At 48.2% G+C, this 23237-nt stretch overlaps 1 protein-coding gene across 9 annotated transcripts in view; it reads left to right on the top strand.

Moving 5' to 3' along the window:
• The first annotated feature begins 11956 nt into the window (after window positions 1–11956).
• Window positions 11957–23237, top strand: part of ZNF341 (zinc finger protein 341) — a 43727-nt gene continuing 32446 nt past the window's right edge. For 2 of the 9 annotated variants that reach the window (XM_029221197.1, XM_029221196.1), the window contains exons 1-4: window positions 12016–12057; window positions 17508–17618; window positions 19364–19560; window positions 22145–22294. In XM_029221197.1, coding sequence (XP_029077030.1) covers window positions 12027–12057; window positions 17508–17618; window positions 19364–19560; window positions 22145–22294 — 489 coding nt within the window. In that variant the 5' untranslated portion in view covers window positions 12016–12026. Of the gene's footprint in view, window positions 12058–13388; window positions 13523–17507; window positions 19561–20762; window positions 22295–23237 lie in introns of those variants that run through there. The other 7 variants (XM_029221194.1, XM_029221195.1, XM_029221198.1 and 4 more) reach the window with 7 other exon arrangements.

Below are 23237 nucleotides of genomic sequence, written 5' to 3'. Positions count from 1 at the left end.
AATTTATTCAGTTAATCTTCCCTTTGAAAATAGCAACATTAGGTAAAATATAAGAATATCCTCTGAAAAACACTGAAATGCTTAAAAGCCTGGGGAATGCTCAGGCCAATTATTAGGTGAAAGCTGGTAACCAGATATTTAACAAGAAGATTGGAGCACCAAAGCTACTTATGACATGAGGGCTTTTGCTAATATTGAACCTGTGGGTTTCAGTTCATCAACCACATAGGGCAAGAGGGAGAGAAGTGAAAGTCCAGGGCCTGTCCAAGGTGGGGAGTCTAATAGAAGAATCTCCTCACATTAGACTGAGAGCCCAAGGGTCTCACCCTTGAGTTTAATGTGATATGAAGCTGCACACTCCACACCACGAGCCCCAGGGGAGTTCAGAAAAGGTTGCCTTGATACTGAGCATAACAGTTGAAGGAAAAGGAAAGGGGAATATTTTAAAGCCCTTTCTTAGGGGGTTGTGACCACTGATGAGTCCTTTTGTGCTCTAGGGAGTAGAGCCCAGTAGTCCAAGAATTCTCAAGCCATAAACTGGGAACCTAGTTTGAAGTAACAACTGGGTTGCCCCTAGTTATCATTGGAAGTGCCCCTAAACCTTTGACAAAAGGAAATGCAAAGTCTCTCTGAAGAGGGCACATTTATCAATATCTTTGCCTTCAGGGAACCACCACAAATAATTTTTCAAGGTGAAACCAGCACACAGTCAGAGATAACGAGGAACCCAAGAAGGGTTCCTTCATGAAGAAAAAATAGATACAACAGATGGAAGAAACAGATAAACACAGACTTCAGGTACTGTAATTCACAGCCACAGGTTTTAAAAAATTGTGCATACAAGATTTAAAGTTAGGGCTTCCCTGGTGGCGCAGTGGTTGAGAGTCCGCCTGCCGATGCAGGGAACACGGGTTCGTGTCCCGGTCCAGGAAGATCCCACATGCCGCGGAGCGGCTGGGCCCGTGAGCCATGGCCGCTAAGCCTGCGCGTCCGGAGCCTGTGCTCCGAAACGGGTGAGGCCACAGCAGTGAGAGGCCCGCGTACCAAAAAAAAAAAAAAAGATTTAAAGTTAGAAAATAGCTACAGAAAACAGAAAATTATTTTTTTTAAAACATGGAAAATTTGAAAAGGAACCAAACAGAACTTCTTAGGAACATCACCTGATACTCCCATGAAGAATTAGTTACCAATCCCTGATACATGGCCCAGCATTAGGAAAGGGTGTTTGGAAACTATTTGGTTCAGCAAGTACTTCCTGAGTGTGCTCTTTTGCTAAGCCCTTTCTCACAGATATTAAGAAATTTCTGCCCTCAGGGAGCCCGGGGTAAAGAGTCACCATATAGGAACACTTACCATTGCCTGGTGCACCCTCCCCACTTTTTTAAAATACTTTTTCGGCTGCACCTCACGGCATGTGGGATCTTAGTTCCCTGACCAGGGATTGAACCCGCACCCCTGGCATTGGAAGTGTGGAGTCTTAACCACTGGACCGCCAGGGAAGTCCCCTGGTGACCCTTTTTAATGGTACATAACTCTGAGTTCCTCAGGGTTTGGCCTATTTCTTCACCTTTGCCCAGTGAAATTGAATTTATTTATTTAATGAGCACCTACAGATTATCAATTGTATGTCAGGAGTTGTTTCCTGAGTGCTTTATTAACCATTTCATTCTCATAGCAACCGTATGCAGTAGGTACTATAATTATGCCCACTTAACTGATGGGAACCAAGGCAGAGAAACAAAGTAACTTGCTTAAGATGATTTTGCTAATGAGTGATGGATCCCGGATTGGAATTCAGCCCCTTGCTCCAGAATCTTTGATCTTATCCACTGTATTCATTGGCTAGGGCCTCCATAACAAAATACCATGAACTGGGTGGCTTAAACGACAGACATTTATTTTCTCACAATTCTGGAGGCTAGAAGTCCAAGATCAAGGTGTCTGTAGGTTTGGTTTCTTTTGAGGCGTCTCTCCTTGGTTTGCAGATGGCTGCCTTCTCACTGTGTCCTCACATGGTCACCCCTCAGTCTCTGTGTATATCCAAATCCCCTCTTCTTTTAAGAACACCCGTCATATTGGATTAAGGCCCACCTATGTGCCCTCACTTAACCTTAATTACCTCTTTAAAGGCCCTATCTCCAAACACAGTCTGAGTAGTAGGGATTAAGATATCAACATATGAATGGTGGGGGGCACAATTCATCCCATAACAACCACCACACTTTGCTGCCTCCTACCTATACCAATGAAGCTAACAAGATGTCAGGGTCCAGCGTTGCTTTGTGTGCCCTTAGTTTCTTCCCCTTAAGGCTAGGGGTCTAGTTGAAGCTGCTCATGATTTCTCCTCTCACCATGGAGAAGCTAACTTTTCTGGGGTGGCTGGTGCACTCACTGTGAATGGGAACACTTGGCGTTTCCCAGCTTTCCCTCTTCCCTGCTTGGCTCCACCCCTGGAATTGCCACATGACTTACCGCAGGAGTCTCTAAACTATGATTGGATTCGGTTCAGTGCCAAGGTGCTGGCCCTAAGGGAATGTGACATAGGACTGATAGATTTTAGTGGTGGAAGAGATGGAGGTGAGTGGAAAGTTTGGAGCAGGGGGCAGCCTGACTGGAGAGCCTGCTGGAGGTAGGGTCTCTGTCCCTGAAAGCTCATTCAGCTGTTCCATCCGTCAAGTAGTCAGTCAACAAGCATTTCCCAGGTTGCCTCTGTGCCAAGCTCTGATGGTGGCCTCCATCCAACCAGAATGGATGAAGCACTTCTGCTTAGAGGAACTTCCAATGGCTGAAGAGTATCACATGATAGGGGTAGGGGTGGGAGAAGAGCATTTTAGTAAGAGAGAACAGCATGTGCAAAGGCCTGAAGAGCAGATAAAAATCAACATGTGTATATCACCTGCATGTATCAAAATACAGCCCTGCGCTTCCTTGGACTTATGATGGGGTTACACCTGGATAAACCCATCGATGGCTGAAAATATCATTAAGTCGAAACACCTAACCTAATGAATATCATAGCTAAGCGTAGCCTACCTTAAACGTGCTCAGAACACTTATGTTAGTTTACAGTTGGGCAAAATCATCTAACACCAAGCCTATTTTATAATAACGTGTTGGATGTCTCATGTAATCTATTGAATACTGCACTGAAAGTGAAAAGCAGAATGGTTGTCTGGGAGCAGAATGGCTGTAAGTGTATTGGTTGTTCAGCCTTGTGACTGCACGGTTGACTGGGAGCTGTGGCTCGCTGCCGCTGCCCAGCATCATTACAAATAGTTAGGCTGGGAAAAGATCAAACTTCAAAGTTTTTCTACTGAATGCATATCACTGTCAAACCACTGTAAAGTTAAAAAATCATAAGTTGAACCATTGCAGGTCAAGAACTGTCTGTACATGGAAAGCTTCCAAGGTCTGGATTAGTGGAATCTTTTAATCCATCACCCTCAGAATAAAACCCACACCCTCTGATACAGTGTCTAGTCCAGAGTAAGGGATGAATAAATACATAGTAATAGACAACATATTGAAAGGGAGGGGAATAATGATTAGAGAATTTCTTGGAGGACATTTGATGCAGAACAGCTCGGGTATCCTATATGAAGACCAGGCCTCTTCACGGTTATATTTCTGCAAGACCAGTCATGTAGTATGTAAAGTAAAAGCAGTAACCAATGTCAAAAAAAGGATCGTAAATTATTTTCTCTTTCTACTCAAGAAACTTGAATCAAAGCCCACATCTCTATACTTAATGTGAATATATCTGGATGTCAGCCCTTTAGTGGTTACAAAGTTTTCACAAGTAACCTAATGTAATTCTAAAAGACACATCATTTTGACTCATACTTAAATTTGTGAGAGTATTACAGCCAGAGAAATAAATTATACTTTAACCCTTAAAAAAAAAACCAAAACCCACACCCTCACAGCGGCTTGTCTATCTCTCCAACCTCATCCTCCTGTACCCATACATGGCTTATTATCCTCAGTTGCCCCTTTACAGTCCTTGGCTTCCTTTCATTTTGGCCTCAGAGCCTTTGCACTTGCCCAAGATAATAAAGCTAATAAGCTCTGTCTTTTTGTTCCCTTTTGTCCATCTGATTCCATCTCATTTTTCAGGTCCACCTCCTCAGAGAAGCCTTCCCTGGCCTGCCTAAATTAGCTTCCCCTCCTCCCAGAAAAAAATACTTAAAGTCATAGAACATGTCTCCTTTTTTTCCTTGCTTATAGCCCATCTCACTTGCCGGACTATGATTCCATGAAGGCAAGGATTTTTGTCTTTTCATTCATGGCTGCATCCCTAGCATCTAGAAGAGTGTCTAGCCTACAATAGGTCCTCAATACCTATTTTTAAGTTAATTAAATGAATGTGAATGTATTAATATATTACTTGAATAATTTGAAAAACATAAGAAAGTTATATTGAGAAACTCTTGCCGAGAAGACATGATGAGAATCTGTGGCCATTGGATCAATGGGGACGTTAAAAGAAGACAGGGAGGAGGGAACCCTGACCTTACTCTTGCCAGAGAGGCAATGGGAAGGGGGGCTCGAAGTGGGCCCTGGGTCTCAAAGGTTCCCAGGAAAAGAGGTGGGACATCGAGTCTGGGAGAGGGGGTGGGTTCTCCTTGGGGGACATTTGCTCAGAGCTAGCTGTGCAAGGTGGGGGGGGAATAGGAAAGGGAAGGGTGCTGGTGGCGGCGGGGAGTGGTGTTCAGAACAGGATGGGGGGTTCATGGTAGAAATGCACCTTTAGGCAGAGGGTCTTTGAGGCAATTTATCAGGAACAGTGGCTAGCAGTGTCCTACAATGACAGTGGAGCTTATTGGAACAGGTATACATTTTTTAATTTTAGGAGTTATATATGTAGTGAATATAAGAAAATGAAAACTGTGATTTTTGTGATGGTTGCTTTGGATGAGGCTAAAATAATTATTAAATAAAAAAACAATGAGAATGTTTAGAGTCAATGTGGTAGTCCAGTTGTAGGAGGATATGCCTATGCTCGTGGGAGAGATCATGATTGTTGGCACCTCCATGGTTCCCCTCTCCTTCCCGTGCACACCCCAACTCTTCCTTGTGGCCCAAATGTACTTCTTTGAAACTACATCACACCTTGAAATTACACAATTTTTTTTTTTTTTGTGGTATGTGGGCCTCTCACCGTTGTGGCCTCTCCCATTGCGGAGCACAGGCTCCGGACACGCAGGCCCAACAGCCATGGCTCACGGGCCCAGCCGCTCCGCGGCATGTGGGATACTCCCAGACCAGGGCACGAACCCGCGTCCCCTGCATCGGCAGGCGGACTCCCAACCACTGCGCCACCAGGGAAGCCCGAAATTACACAATTTTTAAGATTTAATGTCTGTTTGCTCCCCCTCACCCCTAACTCCATGAGAAAGGACCACTGTATTCCTGGAGCTATTATAGGACTTGGTACATAATAAGTCCTCAATGAGTGGCTGATGGAGCATAAAGGAAGATGGCAGAGGGGTCTGTGTGTGATGCAGGATCCAAATGAGGGGCAGGAGGACCCCTGAGAGACCTGAAAAGGCTTTCAGTGAGGCTGGGCTGGGGGTTGCTGAAGTGGGTATTGGGAATTTATGTAACAGAAATGGGGTCCCCGAGAGGCAGGGATGAAGGTATGTGGGAAGAGGAAATGGAGGCTCCTAAAGGGTGGAAATGGGGGGTTACATAACAGCCAAGAGGAATCTCTGAGATGATGGGGGATTAAGACCAGGCAGAGATGGGAGTCATGTGAGGAGAGGCTGGTGGCTCCCAATAGGTAGAGATGGTGGTCACTGTGGGCGGGGGAATGAGAAGTTTATGACAAGGGATGGGAATCCATGCTGCACAGTTGGGGCAGGAGTCCTGTATCTGCTGGAGATGGGGGTCCTTGCGAACGAGTTGGGTGATCCAGGTGAGATGGGAATGGGGGTTGGTGTTGGAAAGGCGGGGGCACTGTTGTTACCGAATCCAAGCTCGGTCTGCTCGCCACGACAGGCCAATGATCGGGAGACGAGGTGTTGAGGCAAGGAATAGCGACTTTATTCAGAAAGCTGGGTATCCAAGAAGATGGAGGACTAACTGTGGTGTGCTCCAAGGACAAAGAAGAAGATAAATTAAAAGGGCCAATATTGCCAGAACGGAGAGTTACAGGACTCCTATCACTCTCTCACAATGCGACCATTGCAATGTCCCAGAGCTCACCCAAGCCGCATGCCCTGTCCCTTTCCCATCCCATATAAGGAAAGAGATTTGCCCCGTTTTTCTCCCGCTCAGCACACTGAAAGTATACGTACTCTGTCCAGTCAGCAGATGACTTGCAGGTTCCCTGGCTATAAAAACAGACAGGCAACCCATGCTCATTGTCGACTTTCCCTGGCTACCAGGAAGTCAGCCCGCTGTTCTTGCAGCGACCCTTCTCTTTAAGAAACTCTACCTTTGGGGGATTCCCTGGTGGCGCAGTGGTTGAGAGTCCGCCTGCCGATGCAGGGGACGCGGGTTCGTGCTCCGGTCCGGGAGGATCCCACGTGCCGCGGAGCGGCTGGGTCCGTGAGCCATGGCTGCTGAGCCTGCGCGTCCGGAGCCTGTGCTCCACAACGGGAGAGGCCACTACAGTGAGGCCCGCGTACCGCAAAAAAAAAAAGAAAAGAAACTCTACCTTCCTCACATTCTGCCTTGGGTCTGGAAATTCTTTTCCAACCTGCGCTCGGACCATGACATTTTGGTGGCCCATACGGGGATATCTCTTGGGGGGATCTCCTCCTCCACCTCCTCTCCATTTCTTGGGACCCTCTGTGAACAGGCAAGTTGCCAGGGAAGCAACAGAGGAACTCTGGCCAGGGCTACACCCTGGTGTGTTCTGAAGACTCACTTCACCCCAATAACTGCCGTCCAGAACGGGTGAGGGTCCCTCTGTCTTCCTTCTGGCTGAGGACTAGGCCAATTGATATTATGCGGGCGCAGATCAGGCATTTAAAAGCCATTAGGGCGCCTGCCACCTGAAGACTCCCGTGAAAGGATAGGGGGTCACGGAGCAGATCAGGCTGTTAGAGCATCTGCTCCCAGCAAGACAACTTATGTGCACCGTGAGGCACATACTGGTTCAAGCAAAACACTGAGCTCCCTCCCCTTGGCCGCCACCTTCCCGGCAGAATTCCTCAGACTGTCTTCTCTGTTACTTTCACTTTTTTCTCAGTCCAGGTTGACTTAAAGGAGCCTAGGTGTTGCCTCCAAGGAGTGTCTTTTCACATTTCAGGGAATCGCCAAACAGTGAGTCACCCGGTGGGTCCCGGGAATCTCTCTCTCTCTCTCTTCCCCTGCCCGAGTCACACGGTGCCTCAGTCGCACACTCAGGGGTCACCTCTCACGGTCGGACACGATTGTTCGGACAGTCGGTCCATTTTGTGCATTAGTCGCATGGAGAGATCACTGGGGCAAAGGGGACGCCTTTCTGTCAGCCGGTAACTCTCAGTACCCCCTTTCTACGGCATATAGGCTAAGAATGGGTTCTGGTACGTCTCGGGAGCCTCCCTCAGACTCATCCCTCGGCTGTATCCTCAGGAACTGGAAAAAATTTGACCCTGAAAATCTCAAAAAGAAGAGGCTTATTTTCTTTTGTAACATGGCTTGGCCCCAGTATAAACTGGGGGACCAAGAACAATGGCCCCTTGATGGCACACTAAATTATAACATGATCCTCCAACTTGATCTCTTTTGCCGGAAACAAGGAAAGGACTCAGAGGTTCCTTATGTCCAGACCTTTATGGCCCTTAGTCAGAATCCAGATCTGAGGGACTCATGCCGCATGTGTCTTTCTGTTGCCGCCTTATCCCCCCGACCCCCTCTGTCTCCCTCTCCAGCAGATCTCCTAGACGACCCTCTACTCGACCTTTCCTGTCCCCCACCCCATCAACCCCCTTTGCTTCAGCCCCCGCCCCCCACCTCAACCCACAGCTTCCCGACAGCCACCCCTTTATAAGGGCAAAAGCCCCCTCCCCCCTCCCCACACAAGATCAAGGACTGCCCAACGCCAGGAAACAGATTCTGATATACTTCCCTTGAGGGAAGTAGCAAATGGAGACATGGGCACTATTAGAGTCCATGTTCCCTTTCCCATGTCTGACATTTCCCAAATTCAAAACAAGTTAGGTTCCTTCAGTCAGGATCCCACCACTTTTATTAAGGAATTTCAGGCTCTCACTATAGCCTTTGACCTGACCTGGCAAGACATTCATGTAATTCTGACTGCTTGTTGTACTCATGAAGAGAAAAACAGGATATGGACATTAGCCCAAGCTTGGGCAGACAGACGAGGCAGAATTCTGTTTCCAAAGCCTGGATGGATGGTGACCCATTTTGGGCTGGCTAAATGACTCTCTTTGTAACTACACCCTCAATTTCAATCAGACTAGCCTGGAGTGGAATCCCTGGTCAGACGAAAATAAATATGATGTACATGAAGGTAGTTTCACTTTGTGCTGGGGAAATTCAAGGAAAAATGCGACTAAGAAATATATTTATGAAGACCATATCTCCATAAACAGCTCAGCCCTGGGAACTAAATATGTGGGGATCGGTGTGATCACCAGACACTTACTTAGTTTAACCTCCCAGCAAGATCCTCCTCCAAAATATAACATAATTCAGCTAACATTCAGAAATTTGTTATACCGATCCCCCCGTCACACTGATAATCAGTCAGAGCCCGGATTCTCCCCTTTATGTATAGAGGATTACTTCCTCAGAGTTTGGCCTTCCCAATATAATCCTAGGCCATGGACCCCAGTCTATTTCTAGAGGAAAACTCCCAAAGGGTCTGGCTCTGGGGACCCACAATGGGGGTATCCTTGAAGGGCACCAGATTTTCATTTCTGCGAGGTAACAGGGTCTATCTGGATCTTCCCACACTTTGAAGGGGCTCCTGCACAATTATTGCTGTGGTCCCAGAGATGACCATTATGACTATAAAGGATTTAGCTTCCTCAGGAGGTATTCCCAACCTTGGGTACTTCCTCGAGGAGGCCTTAAGACCTGTCCGGGAGAGACAAAAATGAACCACTGATTGGGGGCAACAAGCTTATGATAACCCAATTCTTTTTTTTTTTTTTTTTTTATTTTTTTTTGGCTGCGTTGGGTCTTTGTTGCTGTGCACGGGCTTTCTCTAGTTGCGGTGAGCAGGGGTTACTCTTTGTGGTGGTGCGCGGGCTTCTCATTGCAGTGGCTTCTCTTGTTGTGGAGCACGGGCTCGAGGCACGTGGGCTTCAGTAGTTGTGGCATGTGGGCTCAGTAGTTGTGGCTCGTGGGCTCTAGAGCACAGGCTCAGTAGCTGTGGTGCACAGGCTTAGTTGCTCTGTGGCATGTGGGATCTTCCTGGACCAGGGCTTGAACCCGTGTCCCCTGCATTGGCAGGTGGATTCTTAACCACTGTGTCACCAGGGAAGTCCCTTTTTTTTTTTTTTTTTTTTTAGATAACCCAGTTCTTGATTGGCCCAAAATAATACATTGTGTCTTTAGAAGTCTCTTTGGGTTTGCAGGCATACCCCTCTTAGAGAGGAGTGTTCTCAATCCCACCATCATGGTCCAGGAATCTTGGAAGGCTACAGTAGCAGCCATTGAGGAAGAGCAGTCAGCCCTAGGCTCTTTGGTTGAGGTGGTTTTACAAAATAGGAGGGCCCTTAATGTTATAACAGCTGAGGCAGGGGGTGTCTGTGCCCTATTAAATGAGACATGCTGCTTCTATATTAATACCTCTGTCCAGGTTGAAGAAGACCTTCAGATTCTAAAGAAAAACATCAAATTCATCGAAGGTTTAAAACAGAGAGCAGGACAGGGCCCCAGCTGGCTTTCCAGCCTCCTCTCCTCTATGGGGATCCAGATATGGACATTGTTGCCCTTGTTGGGACCATTAATCTTGAAGCCTTTGTTTCGTTGCTTGGCCCCTGCATTATTAACACATTATCTAAGTTCATCTCCTGACAGGTTCAAAAGATTCAATTCCAGATGGTGCTACAACAAGTGTACCAGCCAACTGGCACATGGACTACATTGGAACAAGCCGCCTTATCATTCCGTGGGCTCTCATCTCCCTCCGTAAATACACCCTGACAGAGAGCAGGCATCGGGAACCCAGGGCCCCTACAAAGCCCCCACCCAGCAGGAAGTAGCCAGAGAGATCGTCGCCCCTTCTCCTTACTAAAAGGGTTCCCGATCGCCTGAGAAGGAGCTAGGCAGGTAGGTAGACATGAGCAGGATATCCAATAGGGCCAAAAAATTGGTCCTATAAATAAAGAGAGGGGGAATGTGGTGTGCTCCAAGGACAAAGAACAAGATAAACTCAAAGGGCCAATATTGCCAGAACAAAGAATTACAGGACTCCTATCACTGTGTCACAATGTGACCATTGCACTGTCCCAGAGCCCTCCCAAACAGCATGTCCCTTTCCCATCCCGTATAAGGAAAGACATTTGCCCCATTTTTCTCCCGCTCAGCACACTGAAGGTACACATACTCTGTCCAGTCAGCAGATGACTTGCAGGTTCCCTGGCTATAAAAACAGACAGGCAACCCATGCTCATTGTCGACTTTCCCTGGCTACCAGGAAGTCAGCCTGCTGTTCTTGTAGCAACCCTTCTCTTTAAGAAACTCTACCTTCCTTACATTCTGCCTTGTGTCTGGAAATTGTTTTCCAACCCACACTGGGACCACCACACTAACGTCCCAGAATAGCATCTTATCAGGGTCTGTATGCCAGTTTCATTTATAGAACAGAGACGGGGAGGAGGTGAGGAAGTAAGGTAAAAAGGCCATAAGTCTTGCAAACTATCTCATGGCTTGGCCAGAACTGGAGAGGGGATGTGTTAATTTCTTCTTTTCTGCAGCCATTCACAGATGGGTAGGGTCTGAATGTCTTCCTGTGAGCTGAACAAAGGCACTTTAACATTCAGGCAGAGGGTCAGGGTTCCCTGAGGTAAGCCATTATGTATGCTTACAGCTATAGACAGCATCCTCTTAGTGATGATAGTAACACAAGCATCCAAAAGCAAAGGTTAAAGTAAAAGAAACAGATCCAACATGGAGTCAGATTTTGCTCTTCCCTGTTACTCTGCGTACAGTGGAAACATTCAGTCCCTGTTGCAGAGTTGGGGGTCTCAGGCAATTGGACAGAGGTCTGTATCACAGAGCTGGAGTCAGGTCCAGTGTGGTGGGGCTGGAGGTCCAGAAAACAGGGTTGGGAGGTGCCTGTGTGCAACAGGGATGGGGTCAGTGCACAGAGTTAGGGGTTCAAATTGAGACAGGCTGGGACCTGGGACCCTTTGCTGCAATGCTGCAATGCTTGCACCTGGACACATATCTCCCTGAGCAACAAAATACAAAGAAACTATATGGGACTAAAAATAACTGTGTGCATGCATGCACGGTTGGGGCAAATTATGGACCCCAAAGATACAAAAAGACAAAAAAACCCAACTGCCATTTGTGAAGAACCAGGAACAAAAACTGGGTGTTGGGAGCAAAAGCAGGGTACTGCACATGTCCCCTTGCACACAATACCACCTAAGGGGTGGACAAAACACCTAAGCCACCCCTCCACCTAACCCCTGGACACACCCCTACCTTCACACCATATAAGGAACAAGCTTGCCCTCCCTCAGCAAGCAAGCAAGGGAACCTGTCGTTTGCTCTCCCTCCCTGCTGCTGCAGCAAGGGCCCCAATAAAGCCTTGCCTGAATTTCTTATCTGGCCTCTAGTCAACTTCCATTCATTGGGGAAAGCCAAGAACCCTGGTTGGTATCAAAATGCTGCAGAGATAGGGGTCCACGTGTCCAATAACTGGGTTATCCAGGTGGGGCTGGGAGAGCCCCGGGATGCTGGGGGTCCCGCGAGCCATTCCTGGTTTTCCGGGATGGTGGAGGAGCTCCGAGGAGGAAGGAGGGCGCCCCCTGGCGGCCCCGACGCCGCCGCCACCACGGCTCCCACAATGCTCGCGCAGCCCGGCTTCGGGCTCCAGCGGCGGCGGCTCCAAAATGGCGCAGACGATCTTCGAGGCCCTGGAGGGTGAGCGGCGGCGGGGACTGGGGAGGCGGCTGTTCCGCCTTGCGCCTCCTCCCGCCGCGAACTCGCAGCGCGGGGCCCAGGGCGCGTGGCGCCTGCGGGGCGGAGGGCGCCGGGCCGGAACAGCCAGCGGGGCGGGAGGGCCACGGATGGGAACAGCCGCGGGAGCGGAGGTCGGCAGGGGTGGGGGAGCAGTGGGGCCTGAACAGAAGCGGAGTTGAGGCTCAGTGGTGGTTGTGGGGGCATCTCGGGACCGGAACAGCCGCGGGAGCCTAGGCCCGGCGGCGGCTGCGGCGGCGGGTGGGGGGTGGGTAGGGTGGTGCGTTCAACCGGACAGGCACAGCGGGAGAGAGAAGGCCCTGGGGGAGAGCACCGAGAGCGGAACAGCCGTAGACGGCTGGCGCAGCGGGAGGGGAGCCTCGGACCAGAACAGCTGCCGCCGCTAGGGCCCGGGCGGCGCGCGGTTGGGGCTGGGGGGCAGTTTCCTGGAGGGAACAGCCGGGAACCGCGAGGCGAGCATGGCTGCACCGCGGACGCGAGGGCTGGGGAGGGCTGCATCCAGGGGGACCGTGGTGCAGCAGCGGCTGCGGGGGGAGAGGAGCTGAGCGAGGGGTCCTGACCATTAAGAACTTGTATTGAGCGCCAACTGTGTGCCTTGCGCTCTGACATAGTGTCTTCAATTCAGGCCTTGGACCGAAACCAGCAAACACGGGGTGACTACTTTGTGCACCATTATGGGGTGCAGAGTATTATAAACCCAGACCAAGAAAGGATGGGTGCCAACGGTGTGGTTGGCCGGGATGCCAAGTTACCAGACCCAAACCAGCAAACACCGCACCGACTGGTTGTCCCATGCTCTGCGAGATCCTAGGATGTGAATGGTCCTCAGGCTCTGGGAATTGTGAGCTTTGGAGACAGGCAAACACTGAGAGCCTCCATGTGCACTTGCTAGGAGTTGGAAAGGAAGCCTCAGAGAATTCAGGGCCATGGCCCAGAGTTGATGCTAGGGGGATACAGACCCAAGAATGCTCTTGGAGGGATGAGATGAGTATACACATAATTAGAGTGCAAACTGAAAGTAGGCTGGACTAGTGGTATGTGGCCGAGGCTTTGAGTCCTGCAACTCCCCAGGAGGTCTCAGCTGTGTCTCTTAACATCTTGGAGGATCAGCTCTCTCACCACGAAATGTGTAATCCTCCCCACATCTGGGAAGGTTAAGTTTCAGGAATACTTGTTGGTAAGGGATGTAGAAATTATAGAATTATAGAAAAGGTAAACAGTAAAGATAACCTCAGCTGGTGTTCAGTGCTGTGATGGGTGATGGATGTGGAAGGCCAGGGTCATTGGTGGCTCCCTCTGGAAGGCCAACAGGATGGTGTGAGGCCTGCTTTCTCTCTAGGTTCATGGACTTCCTCAGTGTTTGAATTTTCACTACAAGAATGTGTTCCTGTATTGAGTGATGAAGAAGGTAAAGGAAAAATCAGTTCCCGGGACTGTGTTTTGCGTGCTGGGCTAGGAGAAAGGCAGCAGAACTGTGGGGATCCAGAGGTGACCCAGGCAGTGGGGACTGCATTTGCAAAGCCCTGGTGGGGAGAGAGGTCTAGGATTCACAGAAGTTCATGTGAGCAGCTAGAGATGAGGCTTCTGAACTTTGTCTTGGCATCAGTGTGGAACTAAGAAAGGGTTTTCAGCAGGGGAGCTGCACAAGCTAACGTATGTTTATTATAGAGTTCACCCTGGCTGCTCTGAGAACAGACAGGAGGGGTCAGAGTGGCCGAGGGGAGGTGAGACCACTGCGGCTGTCCTGCTGGGAACTGATGGTGGCCTGGGCTCTGGGGACAGCTGTGGGGATGGAGGAAAAGTGGATCTGAGAGATATTTGGGAGACAGAGTAGGCTAGACTTGCTGAAGGACCGGAAATCAGGGTGTGAAGGGAGATAGTTTAAGGGAAGAATCCCTTAAGGTTAAGGGGTGCCCCAGGGGCTTTAGCTGGGTGGACAGTGGTGCCCTGTTCTTATTGATGAGGATTACTAGGAGAGGAACAAACTTAGGGGTGGGGAATGACACATTTGGTTTGAGTTTTACGTAGACAGTATTTTTTTCAAAGACAATTTCTTTAGAGCAGTTTTAGGTTTGCACAGTTGAGAGGAAGGTACAGAGACTTTCTGTATACCTTTGCTCCTACACATTCATAACCTCCCCTTTAATCAACATAACTCATCAGAGTGGTACATTTGTTACCAAGGATGAACCTGCGTTGACACATCATAACCACCCGAAGTCCATAATTTATCTTAAGTTTCACTCTTGGTGGTGTACATTCTATTGGACAGTTGTATAATGACATATATCCATCATTGTAATATTATTGTACAGAGTATTTTCACTGCCCTAAGAATCCTTTGTGCTCTGCCTATACATCCCTCCCCCCACCCCTGGCAACCACTAATCTTTTTATTGTCTCCATAGTTTTGACAGGCAGTATTTTTTATTTTATTAAAAGAAAAATAGTCATTGATTTATTTTGGCTGCACTGGGTTTTACTTGCAGCATGCATGTGGGATTTAGCTCCCCCGACCAGGGATTGAACCCGGGCCCCCCGCATTGGGAGCGTGGAGTCCTACCCAGGCTGGACCACCAGGGAAGTCCCAATATATTTTTTAAAATAAATTTATTTATTTTTGGCTGTGTTGGGTCTTCATTGCTGCGTGGGCTTTTTCTCCAGTTGCGGGGAGCCGGGGCTACTCTTTGTTGCGGTGCGCAGGCTTCTCATTGCGGTGGCTTCTCTTGTGGAGCATGAGCTCTAGGCACGCGGGCTTCAGTAGTTGGGGCTCGTGGGCTCTAGAGCGCAGGCTCAGTAGTCGTGGTGCACGGGCTTAGTCGCTCCGCGGCATGTGGGATCTTCTCGGACCAGGGCTGGAACCCGTGTCCCATGCATTGGCAGACGGATTCTTAACCACTGCGCCACCAGGGAAGCCCCCAATATTTTTTTTAAATTAAACTTTTTATTTTGAAATACTTTTTTTTCTGTAGATTCACGTGCAGTTGTAGAAATAATACAGAGAGATTCCATTTATCCTTTACTTAGTTTCCCACAATGTAACATCTTGTAAAACTATCCTATAGTCTTATAACCAGTCGACATACAGAACAGTTCTATCACTACAAGATGTTGCCCTTTTATGGCCCCACCCACCTCCTTCCCCTGCTCCCCATCCCTGATGTCCGCCAACCACACTAATCTGTTCTCCATTTTTAAAATATTATCATTTCAAGAATGTCATGTAGGGCTTCCCTGGTGGCACAGTGGCTGAGAGTCTGCCTGCCAATGCAGGGGACACGCGTTCAAGCCCTGGTCTGGGAAGATCCCACATTAAACGGAGCAACTAGGCCCGTGAGCCACAACTACCGCGCCTGCGCGTCTGGAGCCTGTGCTCCGCAACAAGAGAGGCAGCGACAGTGAGAGGCCCCCGCTCGCCGCAACTAGAGAAAGCCCTCGCACAGAAACGAAGACCTAACACAGCCAAAAATAAATAAATAAATTTATAAAAAAGAATGTCATGTAATTGGAATCATAAAGTATATAACCTTTGAGATTGGCTTTTTTCACTCATTGTAATTCCCTGGAGATTCGTCCAAGTTGTTTATTGTATCAATAGGTTGCTCCTTTTTATTGCTGAGCAGTGCTCCGTGGTATGGATGCACTGCAGTTTGTTTAACTGTTCACCCACTGAAGGACATCTGACTTGTTTCCAGTTTTTTACTATTATGAATAAAACTGCTATGAACATTCATGTACAGATTTGCACACAAATGCTGACATACAGTTTTGCATTAGATGATAGAAGATTTACTGAAGCTCCTTCTGGAGGAGCATGAACCCCAGGTTTGAAACTCCAGATATTAGGGAGAACTAAATGAGGGCAAGCGAGGATTCTCAGGGAGAGTGTAAGAGGGAGAGGAGAGAGAGCCAGATGGAAGGAAGCCTTCAAAAATAGAAACATTTAGGGGATGGACAGGAGAAGAGAGTAAGGGAGGCTGGGAAAGAGCGAGCAGAGAGGTAGGGGAAGACCCAGGAAGGGTGGTGCCCTGGAGCCCGAGAAGGGAGTGTTTCAAGAAAGAATGTCTGATGCTGCCAGGTGGTCTTTGGTGATTCTGGTGGAATGATGGGGGCTTAAGCCCCACTGGAGTGGCTGAAGGAGGACTGGGAGGTGGGCAGAGGAGATGGAGGGTGTAGCCAACTCTCATCGGATGCTTGATGTTGAAGGGAGGAGAGATGAGAACATGAGTTCGAGGGAGGCCATTCTAGAGAAACCTGAGTGTGCGTAGCCGCTGCTGGGAAAGAGTTGTGGGCACAGTGTGAGATGGGCCAGCTAGCGGAGAACAGCTTCTGAAGGAGCTGGAGGAGGTGGAGAGAAGGGCTGGCCTCAGGAGGCACACAACCTGCACTGTGACCGGGGAAAGTATGCGTTCAGTTTGGCTGCAGGAGCTAAATGGTTCTAGTTACCTTTCAGTTAGAAGCTGGGGCAGGTGTCCAGGTGAGAGGTTGGCTGTGAGGACAGAGAGAAGGAGGCGCCCTCTGGGTTATTGGGGAGGGAGGCAGTGTGCCTTGGTGGCCACTTAGATGTGAGGAGGCCTGTCTTCCAGCTGGTGACACGGCTGGACAATGTACTACTGAGAACCTCAACAGTAACAACTGGTTGGAAAACATGGACGTAGGCAGCTTCTCAAGAGTCCCCCCGACCACAATCCAGATTACGCTGTTTATTGAGGAACTGAAAAAATAAGCACACATTGGAAAACAAGAGAAGCCCAAGTGCAAACAGATTTGTGGGATTTGTGGGGTGTGGATGGGGAAGACTTAGTAACATGATTTCCAGAGGGGTTGTTGCATTTCGGATTAGATTCAGCCATGAGTAAGAGAGAAGCCCAACCCAGCCGTGGCTTAAACAGGCTAGAAGTTTATTTCTCTCATGTGGGAGTCCAGAAAGAGGCAGTCTAGAGCTGTGACAGTGGCTGTGTTCTACAAGGTGCTCAGAGACCCAGAATCTTTCCAGTCTTTTGCCCTGTAGTGCCCTTGTCCTCATGATCTGGGATGGTGGCTAGAGTTCCCACCATCATCTTCTTGTTCTAGGAAGCAGGATGGAGGATCGGACAAAGAAGGGGGGTCACGTGCCAGGCAGCTTTTAAGAAAACTTCCCCAGAGCTCCCGTTGACCAGAACTTAGACATTCTCTAGCTGCAAGAGTGGCTGGGAGGTGTAATCTTTATTCTGGGGCCATGTTCCCAGCCAAAAATCTTGGGATCTATTGCAATAGAAGTTGGAGAGAAAGCATTTCAGTGCACAGACAGACATTTTTGCCGTGGGGGCCTTGCAATGGGTCTGGCTTGTAAGGGTGAAGTCAGGGTGGGATGCTGGGCCCACCTTCCAGAAAGGCTGCTTTTCTTTCTTCAGGAATGGACAATCAGACTGTCCTAGCTGTCCAGTCACTGTTGGATGGCCAAGGAGCAGTTTCTGATCCAACAGGCCAGAGCGTCAGTGCACCCCCTGCTATCCAGCCACTGGGTGAGTATCTGCTCAGGTTCACCAGTGGGAAGGGTAAGTAGCTTCATGTGAAAACAGGTGGGGCTGATGAGGGGGTGTGGGAGTGAACTGCCCACTGTGGTTCCCAGGTTGTCCTCTCACGTCTGAAGCCTCTCCCCTTCCTTCCAGCCTGGATCTTCAGGCTCAGACTTTTCTCTGCTTAGCTCTGAGGACAGTCTTTTTCAGTCACTTAGTGAATGTGGGGATCATGACAGAGAATGACTAGGAGCCCCGATGCTTAGCAATGCTTGTCCCTTTGACCCAAAGTCATTTCTCAGCTTCCGCTCTATGAGGCTAAGCATGAATCTCTCCAATTTACAGCCCAGGCCCTTGCGACACACGGAGGGCAACGAACTTCCTTTAGAGCCCTGTGTGAGTCTAGGTGTTCATCCATTCATTCTACAAAGATTTTTGAGTACTTGGGAACCATGCTGGGGACAGAGAGACACACACCTGAGTTTGAATCTTTGTTCACATAGTTTGGCTCTGTGACCTTGGGCAAGTGAGTTAACCTCTCTGTGCCCTCAGTTTCCACATCTGTAAAATGGGGATAATAGTCCTACCTCATAGGAATCTTGTGAGGGTACTTGGGATTCGGTTTTAGCTGTCATAAATAAGAAATGCAAGTTTCTTGTAGTTTGTACAAGATTAAAGTTTATTTCTTTGTTGCATAAGTCCTGATGACTCAGACCCCTTCTTTCATATGGCTCTGCTGCTCTCAGCATGTGGTCCAAGATGGCTGCTCCAACCTCCCACTTTCATTTCCACACTCCAGCCAACAGGAAGGGAAGAAAGAAGGAAGTAGAAGTCATACCCCTTCCTTTTAGGAGGAAGTTGTGTAGACAGTATACTTCTCTTCTCCTATTGGTCAGAATTCAGTCACATGACATGTCTAGCTGCAAAAAAGTCTGGGAAATATGGTCTTTAACTAGATGGCCATGTTTCTCACTAAAATTTGTATTACTTTTTAAGAAGGAAGAGTGAATATTGAATGACAATTAGACATTTCTGCCACAACATATCAAGAGCTTGGCACAGTGCATGGCCTGTGGTGGGCCTTCAATAATGGATGGTGTTAACTGTAGCTGATCATTGATTTAGTTTTTCATGCATTCAGCAGACATCCACTGAAGGCCTCCTATGTGCCCAGAAAATATTTTAGTTATGGTGATAAATAAGAGATATTTCCTTCCCTTAGGAAATATGGTGGTGATGGGAAAAATGTGATAAGAGAGGCTTGCCCAGAGGAAGGAACTGTGAACACTGCTTGAGGAGGGCTTCCTGGAGGAAGTGACATCTGAGCTGAACCTTGCAGAATGAGTTGTTCTGAGAGAGGCAGCTTGGCAGGGAGGACGGGATGCAAGGGCACTGAGGAGTGTGATCATGCAGCCCATTTGGGGACTGGTGAATAAATTCAGGCAGGATAAAGATTCTGAATGTCTCAACTTTTGAAGCGAACCCACCTTACGATTTCCTGATTTCTAATTTTTTGATTCCTGGGCGAACCTGGCTGGATATTCCTTCAGGTGCCAGCATGGTTTGAAAGCTCGTAGGAAGCACAGAGTTGATGCTTGACCCTCACGTGTTGAGTCATGGAATGCCGTTACTTTGCCTTTCTCATGGTCCAGCCACGGGCCTCCCGTTTTCTCTCTGTGATGCCCCCTCCTTTTTTCTTGCTTTTTTTCGTTATTTCCCTCCCTCTGCTGCTCTGTGGGCATGACCCCTAGATGATGAGGATGTCTTTCTCTGTGGGAAGTGTAAGAAGCAGTTCAACTCACTGCCGGCGTTTATGACCCACAAGCGGGAACAGTGCCAGGGGAGTGCCCCACCCCTGGCCACAGTCTCACTGGCTACCAACAGCATCTACACACCTTCGGCAGCACCCACAGCAGTCCAACAGGCCCCGCCTCCTGCCAATCGCCAGGTATTTATCCATTCGTTTGTTCATTTATCTAGTCAAGTCTTTTTTGAGCACCCACTGTGTGTCAGGCACTGTGTGGGCACTGGGGGTACAGGGGTGGACAAACAGACCAGGTCACTGCCTTCATGGCATTGAGTGAGATAGATAGTACCCAAACAGATGTGTAGAGATGTACTTTTCCCAGGATAAGTGCAGAGAGATAGGGGATGTCAAGACAGGGATGGGAGCTTTTGCCCTTTTGTATATGGGGCTCTGGGACGAGCTCTGTGAAGAGGTGACATTTGTGCAGAGACCTAGGGAGGTGAGAAATAGTCATGAAGCTACTTTGGGGAAGAGTATTCCAGGGGGCCGGATCAGCAAGTGCAAAGGTCCTGAGGCGGAAGCGTGCTGGCTTTATTCCAGGAACAGCAAGGAGGTGAGAGTGGCTAGAGCTGAGTGAGTGAGTGAGGAGGGTGAGAGGTGATAAGGTCAGAGAGGCAATAGGGGGATCCTGGCAAATCCTGTCGGTCTGTGGGCTTTTACTCTGCATGAGATGGGAGCCATTGGAGGATTTTGAGCAGAAGAGGGATATAGTCTGATTTACACTTTAACTAGGTCACTGTAGCTGCTGTAGACAGTAGATTTTGATGGGAGTCAAGAGAGAAATCCAGGAGCCTGATTAGGGTGCTACTGTACAAATCCAGGCAGTGGGTAGTGGTGGCTTGACCAGGATAGTGGCAGTGGAGGTGGAGAGAAGGGGTGAGATTTTCAAAATATTTAGAAGGTGGAGCTGACAGAGCTTGTGGATGGACTGGATGTAGGGTGTGAGCTTAAGAGGAGTCAAGGATGACTAGTTGCCATTAACCGAAGTGAGGAAAACAACAAGGAGAAGGTTTGTGTGTTGGGGGGGGTGTCAGGAGTTCAGCTGCTCATGTTGAATTTGAGACGCCCACTGGACCTTTAAGTGGAGGCAGTGAAGATGCAGACAGATATATAAGTCTGGAGGTCACAGGGCAGGCTGTGGGTATCTGGAGAAGCTTGCAGAGTTCTCAGTCAGGAACACAGTTCTGGAGCAAAGACACTGTGGGTGGGAGCTCAGAGGGATTAAAGACTCCTCTAGGGAGGGTGGGAGGGAGGGAGACGCAAGAGGGAAGAGATATGGGAACATATGTATATGTATAACTGATTCACTTTGTTATAAAGCAGAAACTAACACACCATTGTAAAGCAATTTTACCCCAATAAAGATGTTTTTTTTTAAAAAAAAAATAGGGGGCTGGGCATGTCCCATGATGCCAGGTCACGGGGACAGGTTTCCCTCTGGCTTCCTCTTGTCTCCTTATTCCTCTAAAACATTATCTTCACCCATTGTATAGACATAATTCCTGCCATCAAGATAAAAGTGTTCACCTCCAGATCCATAGGACATGTACATTTTCAAGTTACCATAGACATCTTCTAACACAGAACAGTCATTTTCTCACTCCTTGATTATGAGTTTTGTTAGTAGAAAATGTTCCTTCTCCCCCCACTCCCTTTTTTTTTTTTTTTTCAGTAGGAGAGAGGGAAATTCTTCCAGTCCTGGGCAAGGAAAAAACTTTAGAACACAATCCGTTGTTAATGGGCAGACATGAATCCCTCTGCCTAAGTGAGTTGGATGGACGTGAAAATGATTTCCCATTTTTTGTCTCAGCCTAATGCATGTGACATTGTAAAAATACATGTCACTGCCTTTCCTGGCCATGACATGGGGTGTGTCCCTAAACTGCCTGGGTTGTCCTTGCTTGGTTGAGGGCAAGGACATCCTGTTTGAGCAGGGACTCTGGGTTCAGGGGCCCAGTTGCTGCTGTCCCCAGGGGTCCTCCAGACAGATGACTTAGGAAGATGCCAGGAAAGAAAGGCAACAAATAAACAAAACAAAACACGCTTTACATCTGCTGACAGGAATAGTCACTGCATGTTTGACACCCTCTTGTAAGGTCTGCCTTTCATCCTTGCTGTTAACCTGAGAGCATATTATTATACTTTCACATACTTACTTAAGTACGCACAGGAATTACATAGTAGTATCGTTTTAGATTTTTAAAGATGAGGATATATAATGTACATGTTATTGTATAATTTGATTTTCCATGCAATACCTCTTACTTGCTCTCTATAGTATTCTATCCATGACTATATTGTATTTTTTGATCTATTCTCCTACTGATGGACCTCAAGGTTATTTCCAGTTTTTCACTATTAGAAACAAGGCTGTGCAGAGTACTCTTTTTCTGTGGACTCCCTGTGGACAGGTGTGAGTGTTTCTCTAGGACAGAGGCCCAGAAGGATTGTTGCTGGGTCACAGGGTATATGCCTTACATGGAGGTGTGACTTGTTCTCCTCGTTTGATAGACGAGGGAATGGAGGTTGAGAGAGGTGGAGTGACTTTCCCAGGGTCACATGGCAGGGAGCAGTAGCATAAGTGGAAATAGAATCCAGGTCTGTGGGACTCCAGAACCCAGATCTTTTGCATCATGCCATCTGCTTCCTTCCACAGTCTCAGGCGTGTTCTTTCTCTCCCTTCCTCTCCCTTCCTCTCTCTCTCTCTCCCTCTCTCACTGTCCAGATCTCCACGTACATTACCGTGCCCCCATCCCCACTGATCCAGACCCTGGTGCAGGGGAACATCTTGGTAAGCGATGACGTGCTCATGTCTGCCATGTCGGCCTTCACGTCCCTGGACCAGCCCATGCCCCAGGGCCCCCCGCCTGTGCAGGTAAGAAGGTGGCCAGTTTCTCACGGGATCTTGATTCTAGGCCTGCATGTTGACTCCTGCAGATTCAGAATCTTGTAGAGAGAAGGGGGCTTGGCCCCAACTCTCCCTCAAGCTAAGGAGGCCTGTCAGCTTCCCCTTGGCCAGCCCTGCTGTGGGTGGGGAAGCTGCCGCATTCAGCTGGGACCCGGAACATGACTTTGGGGTTTCATAGCCACAGTCCAGTTGTTTTGACTCCTATTTTTATTCTTAACAGAAGTGTTCCATGTGCATTAGAAAAACACTAGAAAGTACACAATAGAAAAGTAAAAAAAAAAAATTTTTTTTTAAAAATTATTCTCAACTGGAAAGTAGAGAGACATGGCAACTGACTGAATTTACAATTCTTGGCTGGATCCTGTATTGGGTGGGGTGTGGGGGAAGCGGTAAAGGCCTTATTGGGACACTTGGGGAGATTAGAATTTGGAGGAATCTGAATATTTTATTTTATTTATTAAAAAAAATATTTATTTATTTGGTTGTGCTGGGTCTTTAGTTGCGGCAGGTGGGCTCCTTAGTTGAGGCTCACCAGCTCCTTAGTTGAAGCACATGGGCTCCTAAGTTGTGGCAGGAGGGCTCCTTAATTGTGGCATGTGAACTCTTAGTTGTGGCATGCATGTGGGATCTAGTTCCCTGACCAGGGATTGAACCCAGGCATCCTGCCCTAGGAGCACAGAGTCTTAACCACTGCGCCACCAGGGAAGTCCCGGAATCTGAATATTTTAGATAATAGTATTATATCGATATTCAATTTCCCGTGTATGATCATTGAATTGTGGTTATATAGGAGAATGCCCTTGTTCTTAGGAGATGCATCTGAGTACAGTTTTAAGGAATAAAGTGTCGTGATGTCTGTAACTAACTTTCAAGTGGCTTGACAAAGCACAAATATGTGTATGTGTGTGTA

This window comes from Monodon monoceros, unplaced genomic scaffold (genome assembly GCF_005190385.1).
Source record: "Monodon monoceros isolate NGI ecotype Baffin Bay Population unplaced genomic scaffold, NGI_Narwhal_1 Super_Scaffold_13, whole genome shotgun sequence".
Lineage (NCBI taxonomy): Eukaryota > Metazoa > Chordata > Mammalia > Artiodactyla > Monodontidae > Monodon > Monodon monoceros.
This window is presented reverse-complemented; position numbering and strand designations above follow the sequence as displayed.